The sequence below is a fragment of the Ambystoma mexicanum genome, chromosome 1q, assembly GCF_040938575.1.
Source record: "Ambystoma mexicanum isolate Mex_15411 chromosome 1q, UKY_AmexF1_1, whole genome shotgun sequence".
NCBI classification, from domain to species: domain Eukaryota; kingdom Metazoa; phylum Chordata; class Amphibia; order Caudata; family Ambystomatidae; genus Ambystoma; species Ambystoma mexicanum.
In genome coordinates this window covers 907,436,132-907,452,016 of record NC_090922.1, presented here as the reverse complement: position 1 = coordinate 907,452,016, position 15,885 = coordinate 907,436,132, and the positions used below count along the sequence as shown (strand labels likewise).

At 48.0% G+C, this 15,885-nt stretch overlaps 1 protein-coding gene across 3 annotated transcripts in view; it reads right to left on the bottom strand.

Moving 5' to 3' along the window:
- AGL (amylo-alpha-1,6-glucosidase and 4-alpha-glucanotransferase) overlaps positions 1–15,885 on the bottom strand; it is a 973,499-nt gene that overhangs the window by 238,286 nt on the left and 719,328 nt on the right. For all 3 annotated transcript variants that reach the window (XM_069641544.1, XM_069641542.1, XM_069641543.1), the window contains exon 24: positions 12,375–12,550. In XM_069641544.1, coding sequence (XP_069497645.1) covers positions 12,375–12,550 — 176 coding nt within the window. The remainder of the gene's footprint in view (positions 1–12,374; positions 12,551–15,885) is intronic.

The window sequence follows — 15,885 nt, the reverse complement described above, 5'->3', positions numbered from 1 at the left end:
TGAACAATATCAAACGGGCCGGCGTCAGTGAAGTAACTGGACCGCACTCACCCATGAAAGACAACGTGCCCCTGCAAAGAGGGCAGGACGGAGAGCACGCCTAATTCTACCACTAGGAGAGGGAGTGAGAGGGACTGAAATCATACGGGGGGTGGAGGGAGGATACTTACCCCAGTTGCTCAGTCTTGAACACAGTCCTCCTGTATTTTGAGGCCAAACCTTCCCCGCCGACCACATCAGGGCAAAGCTGAGAAGCATACCAGCGAGTAACTTGGCTGGGTGGCGTCCCTGTGGATACCAGGTGAGCGTAACAGAGCCTTGAACTGGTAGTACTGACCCTGAACTACGAATTGTAGGAACTTGCAGTGTTTCTTGTGAATGGGGAAGTGGAAGTAGGTGTCCTCCAGATCCAGCAACATCAGAAAATCCCCTTCCTCCAGTTGACCGAGCACGTGCTGCAACATGACCATCCAGAACTTTTCAGACTTTAAGTACTTGTTGAGACTATGTAGATTCAGGATCGGCCTCCAAACTCCCATCTTCTTTCGAACCAGATAACATCTGGAATATACTCTGGAGCCCCGGAAACACTGGGGGACGGATTCTATCGTCCCTTTCTGTAACATGGCCTGCACCTCCTGCAAAAGCTGTGGTCTGTGTTGTTCTTGTTGCGGTACTGGCAGAATACGAGGACACCAAGGTGTGCCCCTGTCCGAGAGCATCCAGCACCCATCAGTCATGGTGATCTTTCTCCACATGCTGACAAACTTTGACAGCTGGCCTCCCACTGGGGTGCATAAGTGGGGGCATGTGGCCATGGCCGGTTCGGTCCTGCTTGGGGGTCAGAGGTCTGTTCTGCGGGTGGCGGCAGCGCTGTCCTCTGCTCCCGTGAGGGCAACCCCTGAATGCTTATTGCGTGGAGGAGCATAAAGGCTGCCTGTACGGGGTAGTATAACCCTTGGAAGATCTGCCGTGAGTTTCCTCTGGATAAACGAAAGGACAGTCGTTGTTGCTGTAAGGTTCCCAGGGAGCACACCATCTCCTTGTCAGCCTTTATTGCTTGCAGAGACTCGTCGACTTCCTTGCCGAAGAGGTTTTCCCCGTCAAACGGCATATCCAGCACTTTTGCCTGAACGTCCTGCCGGAAATATGTTGCCTTCAACCAACCTTGCCAACGAAGGGACACACTGTTCCCCATCTGGCAGAAACCCGTGTCCGTGATGACCCCTGCCACTGTGATGGTATGGTCCAAGGCCACTTCCTCTTCTTGAAAAAGTTCTAATGCCTCTATCTTCTTGTCCTCGGGCAGGACATCTAGGATCAGACCCAGCTTGTACTGTAGTTCCCCGTCATATTGGGCGTTAGCTGCCTTGATGGTAGAAGCTGCTGTATAAGTTATCCTCTCATCCTGCTTCTTCCTGTTCTGATCTTGATGGTTGTGCTGATAAAAAAATACCTCCGTCCCCAAGTACCACACAGACAGTAAAATAACCAATGCCTGTGCAATCTTTGAGGCCACAGGTGTGTAGTGAGCCGCCAGATCTGGAACCAGGAACTGCCAGAAGGACCCCTTGAGCGCAGTAAGGCAATGAGTAATTATTCAAGAGATGCAATGTGACAGATAGATACAGTAAGAAACAATTGGAGCACTGCTTACCTAAACGGAACGGAAGTACCGCCCACATGTGATGACAGCAGGGGCCAGGGACAGGGACCGTGAGGCAGGTTCCAGTGAGTGTTATGCGATGAACACCTGAAGCAATATGAAGTGCACACAAAAAACGTAGTTCGGGCAGTTCAGAGTGCACAACCAGGTAAACGCCAGTAGAAAACCAAGAGCCGAGAGTTCCAAGCAAAGAATGATCCGTTAGACAGTCCGATATGCAGAAATCCGAGGTCGGGTACCAGAATAGTCAACAAACTATGTCCAAGGCAATGGAATGCAGGGCAAAGACAAAGACATTCCGTGTAGCAGTCCGTGGTCGAGAATCAGGTTAAAGGCAAAATAATCCGTGTAGCAGTTTGTGGTTGTAGAATCAAGAATCCAAAAACGAACAAAGCGGCAAACAGTCCTGAAAAATCAGCTGTGAAGCACCACTTCCGTGTCTTCCAACGCATTTAAACTGTTAGATGTAATCACGTGATGTGAAAACACGGAGCATGGGAAGCGTGAGGGGTTGTTGTCACGTGATACCAGGTTGTTGTGCTGGTCCCATCACGTGACGCATGGACCTCCGTGAACGATGTCGACTGTTCCAAGCAAATGGGAGTCTCCATTTCAGCTGCCAACGGAGGGAAGGTCAGAATACTCCCAGTTTGCCACACAGCGCTATAACATGTCTGGTGAGAGGTCGTTGTTTCTGCGTGCGAGCCCATGAGTATTGCATGCCCTGGTGGGTGGAGACTGAGACTGAAGGCGGGCTAATTTGTGCACCCGTGGAGTGTGTAGCAGGGTGCATGGTGGGAGAGCTCCGCCTCAAAGGCCCACGACCCCATGGGCTGGAAGGAAAATCCCGATGAAAACGCGCAACCAGAAGTGGGGCATGGACATCCTGGGAAGGGACCCAAGAGCGATCCTCAGGACCGTAACCCAACCAGTCCACGAGATACTGCAGTCGACCCCTGTGAAAACGGGAACCCAGAATGGCACTGATCTCAAAAACATCAGGGGAGGACACAGAGACAGGGGCAGGAGGAGAACTGATACGGGTAGGAGCAGGGCAAGGCTTGAGTATGGAAGTGTGGAATACCAGGTGAATACGCCAAGTAGAGGGTATAGAAAGGCGCAAAGCCACAGGATTCAGGATCTTGAAAATCTTGTAGGGGCCAACAAAACGGGGTAGCAATTTACGACAGCCAGGGATATGCAAATGGCGAGTCGATAACCAAACGCGGTCACCCACATGATAGTCAGGGGCTGCCACACGCTTCCTGTCCGCCTTCGTCTTCATTACCACCTGGGCTTCACGCAAGTGGACAAGGGTCTGGGCATGAACTGTGACCAGGTTGTGGGCGCAGGCATTAGCAGCAGGAGTAGCAGAGGAAAAATCAGGAAAGGGAAGGGCACGTGGATGTTGGCCGTACAAGGAGTAGAAAGGGGAAAAGCCAGTAGATGAATGCCACAAATTATTATATGCAAATTCAGCAAGATGGAGTAATTTATGCCAGGCGTCTTGATACTGGAGGGTTAAGCAGCGTAGGTACTGTTCGAGGGCTTGATTCACCCTCTCGGTCTGCCCATCGCTTTCCGGGTGATACGCTGAGGAGAAGCAGGTATCAATACCAAGGAGTTTAGTAAGGGCTTGCCAAAAACAAGATGTGAACTGCGAGCCGCGGTCTGAAACAATGACCTGTGGCAGACCAAAGAGACAAAAAACTGATTTAAAAAACAATCGGGCTAGTGTTGGAGCTGAAGGTATACCTGTACAAGGTATAAAGCGGGCCATTTTTGTATAGGAATCAACGACAACCCAGATAGTGTCATAGCCTTGTCTGCGGGGTAGATCTGTGATAAGGTCCATAGACACCGTATGCCAAGGTCTGGGGGGAATAGGTAAAGGTTGGAGCAAACTCAGTGGACGGCCCTACGTGACTTGCATTGTGCACAATTAGAGCAGGTGTTTACATAATTCTCTACGTCTCGTCTCATCGACGGCCACCAACACCAACGCTGCAATAGTTCCGGGGTGCGTTGTTGTCCTGGGTGTCCGTTGATAGCGGCATCATGTGACCAAGCAAGTGCCTCATTGCGAACATCACTTGTGGGGAGAAATAACTTTCCTTGAATGAATGGCAATCCCTCCTGAAGAACCATATCGCATTCCGCCAAGGCATGTGGATGTTGGGAGACCCATTGTCGGATGATAGATAGAATGGGAGGGGACGGAGTACACATACAGATGACATGGCCTTTACCTAGCAATGTGTCAGGGAACAGAGATAAGGGATCTCCCCCAGGAGAACGGGAAAGTGCGTCCACCTAACCATGGATAAGTCCAGGCCTGTGTTTCACTATGAAATCGAATGCTGCAAAGAACAAGTGCCAGCGTACTTGTCTGCTGTTTACGCACTTAAGTGTAGCCAAATCTTGTAGATTTTTAGGGTCCGTGTACACCACTATCTGATGTTTTGCCCCTATAAGATGGTGTCGCTATGTCTGGAGTGCGTCTTTTATGGCCAGTAATTCTTTTTCAGTAATCCTGTAGCATATCACTTCTGCAAGTGATATGCTACAGGATGTAAACGGCCCGTGGCCGGACAAGGCTGGGATAGTATTGCACCTCGTGCGAAAGAGGAAGCATCTGCTTCCAAGACAAACGGGAGTTCTGGGTCAGGGTGTTGAAGTACAGGAGCAGTGGTAAACCTGGATTTGAGTGCTTCAAAGGCTTTTTGGTGTTCAGATGTCCAAGAAAACGGGACAAGAGGACTGGTCAAAGCAGTTAGTGGAGACACGATGGCAGAAAACCCAGCGATGAATCGCCGGTAGAAATTAGCGAATCCAAGGAATGATTGAAGCTGTTTGAGGTTGACTGGGGCTGGCCATTCTGTGATAGCACAGACCTTTGACAGATTCATGGACAGGCCTCCGGGTGTTATATGAAAACCCAGGAAGTCCACCTCCTTTGAATGAAACAAACATTTCTCCTGTTTGGCAAACAAGGAATTATTTTTGAGGCGAGATAAGACTTATCTGACATGGACTATATGTTCTTCCAAAGAGGATGAAAAAATCAAGATATCATCTAAATAGACCACTACGTATATGTCAAGGATGTCAGTGAATACTTCGTTGATGAAACGTTGGAACGTAGCAGGGGCATTACATAGACCGAAGGGCATTACAGTATACTCGAACAACCCTTGTCAGGAACAGAATGCTGTTTTCCACTCGTCTCTACGACGCATGCGGACCAGGTTGTACGCCCCCCGAAGGTCTAATTTGGTAAAGATAGAAGCACGTGTCAACCTGTCTAATAGTGTGGAGATGAGGGGAATGGGATACCTGTTCTTTATGTTAATGGCATTCAGCCGTCTATAATCGACACATGGGCGTAGATCTCCTTTTTGCGGCACAAAAAAGATAGTGCTAGCAGCTTGAGAACAGGAGGGTCGGATATGGCCTAACAGTAAGGCTTGTTGAATGTATTCTTTTAAAGCCTGTTCCTCTGATTGTGATAAGGAGTATATTCTGCCCTTTGGTATCGGTGCGTCTGGAATAAGATCAATGGGGCAATCATAGGGTCTATGTGGTGGTAGACACTCTGCCGTGACCTTGTCAAAAACCGTTAGGTAGTCATGATATTCAATGGGGATACCAGCCATTACAGCCCCCCACGGTATGTGACGCGGTGACAGTTGGAACTAAGTTTTTTATATGGGAAGAGACCATAGCACCGAGAATATTGGCGGGAGAAGCAAGTGCCTCGGATTCTGTTAGGCAGAAATGTTGGCATATATCCGAGTCAAAAGTAACCTGCCCAGTTCCCCAATTGATCAACGGATTGTGTTATCTCAGCCAAGGGATGCCCAGAATGATACCAAACTGCGGAGTGGTGATAAGATCAAATGACATGGTTTCTTTGTGGGTGTCCTGGATCACCACTTCCAGAGGAGCAGTTTGATGCTTAATTGGACCAGAAGCAAGGGAGGTGCCATCAACTGCTTGCACTGGTTCTGGATGTTCTTTCTTAATCAAGGGTAAATTGAGATATGAGCTAGTGCAATGTCAATGAAACAGCCAGTGGCCCCGGAATCGATCACAATATGTACTGAGTGTGTAATCTCCCTGGTGGGTTTTAACAAGGCCTGGACCACTCTAGGTCTGATAGGACCGAAGATGGGTTCAGTGAGGGTCAAGGAAGTGCTCGCCCGTACCCCCGGTCTCAAGGGCGAGCCTTCTGAAAACCCAGATTCTTGTTTTTTGGTCGACGGGGGCATTCTTTCACATAATGCCCATTAATACCGCAGTAAAAACAGGCATTATCTGTTCTTCTACGTTCCCGTTCAGCCTGAGTTATAGGACTCCGAATCCCGCCGATTTGCATGGGTTCAGAACTAGTGGTTGCCAAAGCTGGAGACGACTGGTTAGAGAAATTGGTTTCTGCTTTACGCTCAGTTCTAAGAGCATCCACTTGCAGAGTTAGATCGACCAGATCTGAAAAAATTGAGGGAAGGGCTGGAACCACAGAGAGAGCGTCTTTCATGGCATTACGTAGACCTCTGTAAAACACAATTGCCTTTTTCTCCTCAGGCCATGAGGTTTCGGCAGCAAGTTGGTTAAATCGGGTGATGTATTCGATCAGTGTTTGCCTACCTGTGTGAGATCTAAGAGTTCCAGGTCTCGAGATTGGGCCTTGTACCTGGTATCGAATACCTTTGCCATCTCTGTTACTAGAAGATCAAAATCATATAAAGCAGGATGATCATTCTCCAATAATGGGTTTGCCCAGGTGGCCGCCACACCGGATAAATGAGACAGAAGAAAAGCGGCCTTAGTGACAGAGTCGGGAAAAGCCTGGGGTCTACATAAAAAGTGAAGTTTGCACTGGTTTATGAGCGTGCGGTATTTCCGGGGATCGCCCTGATAACGTTCTGGAGCAGCAAGGGGGAATGAAGTTGGAAGTAACACTGGAGTGGGTGCTGTGGATGGAGTAGGAGCGGACTGGGCTTGGGGATCGGAGTCTCCAAATTCGGCATCAGCGGGCAAAGGATGGCGTGAGCTTTGCAAGGCATCGAGACGATGGTGGATAGCGGTCGTGGCGGCGGCCATGTCGGTCCTAAGAGCCGTAACAGCCTGCATTAGAGCGGTCACAGGGTCCCCGGCGGAGGGATCCATAATCAAGACGACCAGGAAGGCTTCACAGTCTGTTCTGATCTTGATGGTCGTGTCGATTAAAAAATACCTCCGTCCCCGAGTAAAATAACCAATGCCTGTGCAATCTTTGAGGCCAGAGGTGTGTAGTGAGCCGCCAGATCTGGAACCAGGAACTAGCAGGACGACGTCTTGAGCGCTGTAAGGCAATGAGTAATTATTCAAGACATGCAATTTGGCAGATAGATACAATAAGAAACAATTGGAGCACCGCTTACCTAAACGGAATGGAAGTACCGCCCAAATGTGATGACAGCAGGGGCCAGGGAAAGGGACAGCAACCGTGAGGCAGGTTCCAGTGAGTGTTATGCGATGAACACCTGAAGCAATATGAAGTGCACACAAAAAACGTAGTTCGTGGAAGTCCAGAGTGCACAACCAGGTAAACGCCAGTAGAAGACCAAGAGCCGAGAGTTCCAAGCAAAGAATGATCCGTTAGACAGTCCGATATGCAGAAATCCGAGGTCGGGTACCAGAATAGTCAACAAACGATGTCCAAGGCAATGGAATGCAGGGCAAAGACAAAGCAAATCCGTGTAGCAGTCCGTGGTCAAGAATCAGGGCAAAGGCGCAACAATCCGTGTAGCAGTCCATGTCATAGAATCAAGAATCCAAAAACGAACAAAGCGCCAAACAGTCCTGAAAAATCAGCTGTGTAGCACCGCTTCCATGTCTTCCAACGCATTTAAACTGCTAGATGTAATCACGTGATGTGAAAACACAGAGCGTGGGAAGCGTGAGGGGTTGTTGTCACGTGATACCAGGTTGTTGTGCTGGTCCCATCACGTGACGCATGGATCTCCATGAACGATGTCGACTGTTCCAAGCAAACGGGAGTCTCCATTTCAGCTGCCAACGGAGGGAAGGTCGGAATACTACCGGTTTGCCACACAGCGCTCTATCATGTCTGGTGAGAGGTCGTTGTTTCTGTGTGCGAGTATTGCATGCCCTGGTGGGTGGAGACAGACTGAAGGTGGGCTAATTCGTGCACCCGTGGAGTGATTAGCAGGGTGTACGATGGGAGATGTGACACTTCCCCTCCCGGTCCGGAGTTACCATGGCTGCTGATGATGGATTCACAGAATACTGCGGCCAAGACCACTGAGTCGGATGAGGGCTGAGACATTAAGCCCCTAGGCGCTGAATCCGGTACCTTGTACTTTTTCTCCACTCTGTCACATGTGGGCGGCCCGTACTTGGATTCTTCATCAGAGGCACCTGACATCATGCAATGAAAGGATCCAACTTCGTCCGGTGGCGAGGCCCTTTGGGGTGTGGTGTTTCTCCATCAGCCGGGACAAAGTCATCGTCCTCGTCGGTGCCTGTAGCTGTAGTAGCCGTGCCGTGCCCGTGTGCGGAGTCGGGGCTCCGGGTGGGGTTGTGTCGCAGTGAGGTGGTGGTGGTGGAGGGGGTTGGATGACTCCAGGGACCAGCACCCTCTTTAGTCTTTATCTTCGGCTGGGGCGGGCTGAACCTCAGAGGCTAATGAGGGTCCCTTGGAGTTGTGGGCTCCCGTGCCGGGGACATCCTCTTCTGGATTTCCATGACCAATGTGTGCAGAGTCGTTATCCAGCAACACGTCACTTGGTCTATGGGTGAAAGGAGCCAGCGGCGTAGGGTCTGGACTGATGCGTCTCCTCTTGCAAGTAGAAGACCACCGCCCCAAGATCCTCCCCCTTCGTGATCTGTGTAGTAATCATAGGGCAGATTATCGCCCCCCTCGTCGGAACTTGAGTAAATATGCTCTGCTCTATCTGGAGCAGCCTGTGGGTGCACATACTGTAGAGGTTCCACCGGGGGGTGGGGGGCCTCTGTCTCTCAGGAGGTTGTTAGGTCAATGGAGTTGCAGCGTCTTTCCCCAAACCCTGAACGGCCGCTGTCTTTGTGGCTGTCTCTGCAGCCGTATCCACCTCGGAGGCAAGGACACCTGAGGGATGGTTGTGGCAGACACTTCCTTCGCATACCCACTCTCCTTCAACGCTGTCATGGTAGACGTCGCTGACTTCGTTGACTAGGTGCCGTCAAAGCTTTTGTTGACTGCTCTACCGCTGACTCAGTTGACCTGGCAGGTTGCAAGGTCTTAGTTAGTTTTTGGCGAGTCCTCCCCAGACTTGTCCCTTGTCGGTTTATCCGCTGACACAGAGTTTAGAGGGGGTTGGTGACTTTTTGTTAGAAGAGGTTGCTTTCGTCGGCAGGCTCACCGTCGAGGCTGATGGTGATGGCGAATACCTTCTGCCCGACTTGGGAACCGCATCAGCAGCGAACCAAGCAGAGCTGGCGTCGCAAGCTGGGCCTTCTCTTGGACCCCAGCAAGTGGGGCTTCCTCAAAGGATCTTAGCCTCCTCCCTGAGGAAGTCCGCTCCTCGGACCGGCCGGTCCTAGGTGAGGCCTGTCCCTGCCCGGAGGCTGAGTCAGTGGCCTTGTTTGACTTGAGCCTCGCTGACAGTCTGCTGTAGCAGTCCTTCTTTTTTTTCTTCGAGAAACCACTGCACACCTCGCATCCCTCCTCATCGTCATCCGGATGTAGGCAATGTAACCATTTATGATGCTGATCTTCCACGAATACGTTTCTTAATCCACAAATTGGGCAGAGATTGAAGAGGCTTCTGCCTTCCTTCTTCTCATCAGACATAGTTGAAAGGCTTGAAGTAGGCCCAAAGGCGGCCCTTCTCGAAACTTCGATGACAATCCAACAGAGATTGAAGATCTTCGCCGGTAGCTGATCCTCGCTGACGGTCTGTCCTTCGTCAACGACGAAAAAAGCAAAAATCAGTCAAAATGTTTATGGCAAAGAATTCGAAATGGCAAAGACATTGCTTTGAGAGCAACTTGATGACTCACAACACTGACGCGTGCAGTGAAAATCTGAGGATGGCCACGAGGGCTGGAGCTTAGGGAGAGGAACGTCATTGGATGGGGGAAGTGTGACACAGAGGACAGTGATTTGTTAAGAGGAGAAATACAGTTTTGAAGTGAAACAGTGGTTTTCTTTTAGTGACGACCGGGAATGTTCATGAGCATGTGAATCTATGCCAGACACCATGCTGAAGGACAAACTGGTTACCCAAATTAGAATGCGACAGGCTCCCAATTCAGGAGCCAAATGGGCGACCAAACACCCACTACAGACTGACCAAGAATGCTACAGAGGAGCAGCTGGGGGAGGGCTGGAACATGGAGAGAGCCACATAGCCCCATGGGACACCAGGGAACCCTCCCCAAAGCCTTTGTGGACATTAACTTGCTTGATGTAGGAGAGAGCCAGCAAACAAGCGACTGCAGTGACCACACGGTTGGCTGGGGGAAAACGGAGACTGGAAGAGTGGTGGGGCTAAGGGTCCTTATGAAGGCTTCCTTGGAAAATCCCAGCCCACAAGGGGAAGAAATGGGAGGAGTTGTGATTAGCTTAGCTAGAATTTGGCACACAGTAGAAGCTGACACAGGTGGTCAATGAGAGCAAAGAGAGCCTTCTACGCAAGAAGCGCATGGCTATAAAAAGCATCAGAGCAGTCTGCAATGAGTGCTGTTCGGGTAGGCCAGAGAAGGGGAAGGAAGACCAAGGCACCAGAGAGGAGTGTGCAGCAGGTAGAAGAGGACTTGGAAGAGACGTTTGGTGTTTTTGGAGAGAGAGAAGGTACGTTATTGGGATTGAGAGTGTAGGAAGAATAACATGGAAGGTCGAGTCTCGCTGAATCAGAGCGCAAAATGCTAAAATGGTGCATTGCTGTGTTTCAATCTTTCATTCAAATTAAGTAAAATATCTAATTCCAAACAGCCTACGTCTTGTCCCAAATTGTGGGGTGGGATTGTGTACTAGTGTTAGATAAATCAGAGGTTGTACTTTAGCAAAATAAAAACTTTAAATCATAATAAATCCAACAAGAAAGTGGTACAAATTGTTGGGTAAGAGTGAGCATACTTTATGAAGGAGATTAGGGGAGAGAGAAGGGGGGATGGAAGTGGTTTAGAACTTGTGAGAGAGAAAGAGAGACGGAGAGGGGGGATAAGATCAGGAAAGATAGATGGGTGTGGAGCTGGGAGCGTTTAGAGGTAGACGAGGAGAGGGAGGCAGATAAGATCAAGAGGGTGGTGGAGACAGGTGAAGTAAGAGAAGCGATAAAACCTGGACAAGGAGAGTAGAACGGCAGAGTGAAAGGCGGATAAAGAAAGAGAAGGGAGATATCAGGAGGGCGGTGAAGAGTAGAGAAATGAAAACTGCAAGGAGAAAGGGAGTGTTTGGACTAAGGGAGGTGAAAAAGTGAAAGACTGTCACCAGAAACTAGATACAGGAGTACAATCAGACGATACCCGATTAGGTAACTTAGGAAGACCCTGAGCAGATGGATAGATAAGGCTATGCCTTTAGGCTCCTCTATAGGAGGGACAGCAAAATAGTAGAGGTAGGCTGGCTGTAGTGAAGCATTATTTTGTCAAGATCTTTTGAGAGTAAGGAAGCCTGGGATAGGGAGGTGGGAACCCTTCAAGGGTAAGTGAAAGCGTACAGGGGCCACAGCTAGATTTGGAGGCATGCTTGTCTTTTTCCCTGCATGATTTATTTTTTAATACCAAACTGAAACCTTATTTACTGGCTCTAATGTCTTACTGAGAATCGAGTCCCTAAAAGAACTCCATATCAGCGGAGCCTCATACTGACTTAAGTGAGGATAGCTGAGACAATGGGGGTCATTACGACCCTGGCGTTAAGGGTTTAACAGCACCGTAAAAGGTGTTGGCGCCTTTAAACCCTTAACGCCTGATTACGAGGTCCCTTCGCGGGACCCGACCTTAACAGCTGGTTTTACCAGCTGTTAAAGTAGGGTGCAACAAACGGACCTTGGTGCTAATTACGGTACCGCAATTTGCGGTACCGTACTTAGCGCCTTCCCCAGTCCCATTGAGCCCTATGGGGCGAAAAGGGGAATGGGGAAGGGCCATGGTGAAATGGGGAAATACCGCCCCCCCCCAACCTTGGAATGAGGAGGTATTTCCTCATTCCACCATGGCGGACTCGTTACAACACCGGCACCAACCATGGTGCTAATAGCGCCATGGTTTAGCGCCGGGGTTGTAATGAGGGCCAATGTAAACCAATGACCTTTGGCAGAGCAGTGAACAACAATGCAGGTCTAGGAGCCTGAGAGAAATTATAATGTTACATTTTAGTTACACGTTTTTAAAAGGGTAATCAAAGCAAGAAATCATAATAAACACATTCAAATGTTTAAGATCACTTTACATAAACTGACAAGGAAACATGAAATACAACACTCTTGCACATGTCCTTTCTATTCCTAGTAAGCAAAAATGCAAACATACAAGGCTCTCATGACCTCTGGTGGATTAATGTAGCAACTGCATTATTCGTGTGGAACTATCAAGAAAAAACAGGCCTTGTAATTCTATTAGCCTGTCCAGCATTGTGTACATCAATGTAAGGTCTAGGTCAGGCATGAAAAGCCTTACCTCACTAAAGTAACAGTGTTATAAAAATGTGCGAACTTACCAGCAGCCAAAGAAACACAGTACTGTTCCTTCTCTTTGGTGACCTCATTTATCCTTTGAGGGACGTTCTGGAGCGATGGAGAGAGGGGCGGCAGAGAGGGGAATCTTCCCACTCCACACATCTGCACTGAGCCCATGGACAGGTGCTTCACAAACGTGGAGCCATTCTGAACAAAGCTGTATTTAAGGGGACAACATGCAACAGATGGGTTACTATACTGTGTATATGCTATTCATTGATCTACACGTACTTGCAGGCATCAACATTATTATCCTGATTTGTCGGTGAGGTGCTAGGCAGGATTCCTGGGGCAGATGTGTTTCTACCAATCTGTCTGGTTGGCTAACTTCCAGCAAAGAAAACTGGTTATTTTGGTATGGTCTAAACAGAGGGCTAACATTTGTGAGCGGCGTTTCACAAGAAGCGTCTAGTAGTTTGTTCATGCAATGAAACATTAGAGAAAGAATATTAATTTTGTATTTCATTACAAAATTCGCTATAACACCGCACATAATACATTATGGGCTTCATCACGAGTTGGGCTGTAGCACTTAAATGCGGTGGTAACGGTATTACTGCTGCATTTAAGAGTTGGCCCTATCACGAGTTGAGCGCTAAATTGGCTGTTTTACCTCCATCTTTTTTCTGGAGGTGAAAATCCCTGTTTTCGGCAATATTACAGCCGGCTGTATTAGCCCGCAGTATTAGCACAGAAAATTCCCCATTGGATCCAATGGACCCAATCAGGAATGAGGATTTACTGTTAAGGCCCAACCCGTGATCCGTTGGTAATACCATCGGACCGGTCGGTGCTAGGGCTATTACAGTCAGCGGTATTACAGCCGGGAATACAGCCCAACTCGTGATGAGGCCCTATATATACTCTCTTTATGGTGGCTAATTAGTCACAGACAGTAGCTCTTCCACCTCAACTTGTTGGAAACGCTGTTCTTGAGCCAGGCCACAGATCACTGAACCTTTATTGACATGCCATAAAGCTGCAGAGGAAATATTGGGCCTCATCACGAGTTGGGCTACCGCCAACCCCCCCGGCGCTATTAGCGCCGGATCACAGGATTGGCACGGTGGTTATTTCCCATTCCCCATTGAGCCCATTCAGGAATCCCTCATTCCCCATTGGGCCCGATGGGGAATTTTTGCACTATTACCGCCGGCAGATTTCCCGCCGGCGGTAATAGCGCAAAAAATCCATGGATTTCCATCGGCCAAGGCCATGATCTGGCGGACCCTAAAATGCAGCGGTAATAGCGCTACCGCCGCATTTAAGGGTTACCGCCGGACTCGTGATGGGGCCCATTGACTTTTAAAAACTGCCAATTATACGCCACAATATATGCGTGACTAAGTTGATTTGGTATGGCTATAAACGTACCACTCCCCCCGTTTATTTAATGGAGTTCATTTTAATCGGATTTCTCCATCAACAAAATAAAATACAACACATACTTTCTCCAATGAATACATAATACTTTAAACGTCTAAAAAGTGGACCCCTTCAAATAGACATTAGTTATTAAAACAGGTCCAACAAATGACCGTCCTGTTTCAGTAGAATTCATACAATACCATAGCGCAGAGGAAGGGCAGCTCTTGCGTACTCAGACTGTCCTGATCATCGCAGTTAATGAAGTGAAACATGGCTGTCCTACTAGTTCGTATTCCCTTTGTTGTAAAAGAAGGTCTTAGCCAAAACTTGCGTGCAGGTAAAAAGTGTTGGGGATATTAAAAAAAATGCATCAAGTCTTAGCCACTACCAGTATTACACGCACATTTAGAAATAACATCTCCCCACCTTGTGCGTTTATTAAGGGGAATTACATTTCATTTAGCAAGTAACAGACGTTTTCTACAGTTTGCGGTGCTAATTCAGCACATTTGCCCTTACTGAAGTGGACATACACCTACATTTGAATACATTTTTTACAGAGGTCGGTTATTGAATATTTTGAATATCCAGATCTCTCCCCATCTGGGCTCCGTTTGCTTGAATGTTTTTTGCGGGTACTTGGTGTGCCAAAAGTGTTAGATCACTATCAGCTACACCACGCAGACCACATTTTAATGCCGGAATTGTACCACTTAAACTTGTCGATGCCCGTAGAGGCCATCATTTTTGATACTCCGGCATGCACATTGGAACTGGAGGAGTAGCTCAAATGCACTTTCAAAAAATCTGTTAGAAATCTCGATTGGGACGATGCCAATGCCCCCAATTCAGTTCTTATTGTTCGTTGGCCTCGTTGGAGGCCCTTTATTTGGTGCAAAAAATATATTTTGGACCACCTCTAGTGCATCATATTATGGATATCCGCAGATTTCACTGCCATAGAGGATTAATGAGCAGACCATTGACTTGTATACTGCAAGACATATGTCCAATCTTAGTCCCCCAAACTTAAACTAAAACCTTAAAAGTCATTTAATTCTCAGGCAGGCCGCCTCTACTAACTATTTAATATGGCAAGACCATTCATCGCTCCTTGCAAAAAGTAAGCCCAAATAAGCATACAATCCTACTACTTCTATGTTGGTTGAATTGAGGCAACACTTGTAGGGTTTCCTCTTTTCCCCCAAATACCAGGAATTTTGTTTTAGATTTAATTTTAATCTATGGTTCCTAAAATAATCATTTGCGTATAGTAACAACTGTTATAATCCCACCAGGGTTAAATCCAAGATGGCTGTCCCATCTGCATGAAGAACACTGTAAGGAGATCACTTCAAGAGCAGTGGATGGACTTTCCTGAAATCTGACAGAAAAGGGATACATTAAAGCGGGGCTAGCAGGCGCCCTGTTTCACCAGTTTATTACCTGGGAAAAATGAGGCATACATGCCCTGTCCTGTGGTGCAAAACGGTGCCAAAGGGTCTTCATAACACAAATGGACAATATTTAAAAGGCCCTAAGGGACACTGTTTGAATGTAGCTAATGACAGAATATTTCAGTTGATTAAATAGAAGGCTTTTGCTATATTTAAAAGAGTCACAAATGCTTACCCTCCCCTGACCTTGCAAAACTTCTCAATGGTGGTATTTAGGGTAAAACAGTGGTCCACTGTACTAAACCTATGTTTCACAATGTTATTGCAGGGGACCCACTCTTAACAGGCATTTAGAAAAGATCTTGCATGAATTGTCTAGAAGACACATTGGACTGTAACAGGGAGGATCAACAGAATAGCTTTTTTTGAATATGGGCATGATCTGCCAAGGTCCCGACACACCAACGTCTGCGGCCCATACATCTGCAGGGTTGGCGGCTCCCGTGGAATCTCAGGCAACGGAAATTCTGTTTTGCCTATGAGCGGACTACATTTCCCAGATTTACTGTGTAGTACAGGCTTGTACCAAAGGTGAAATTGTGCTTACACTTGTAGTCCTAATTGCATGTAGTGTTCCCAAAGGGTACTGCATGCGATTCTGCCTAACACTGCTCTCTCCAAAAGTTTCCACTGTTTCATAGTGTGTTCTTCCTTTCTCCCTCTTAGC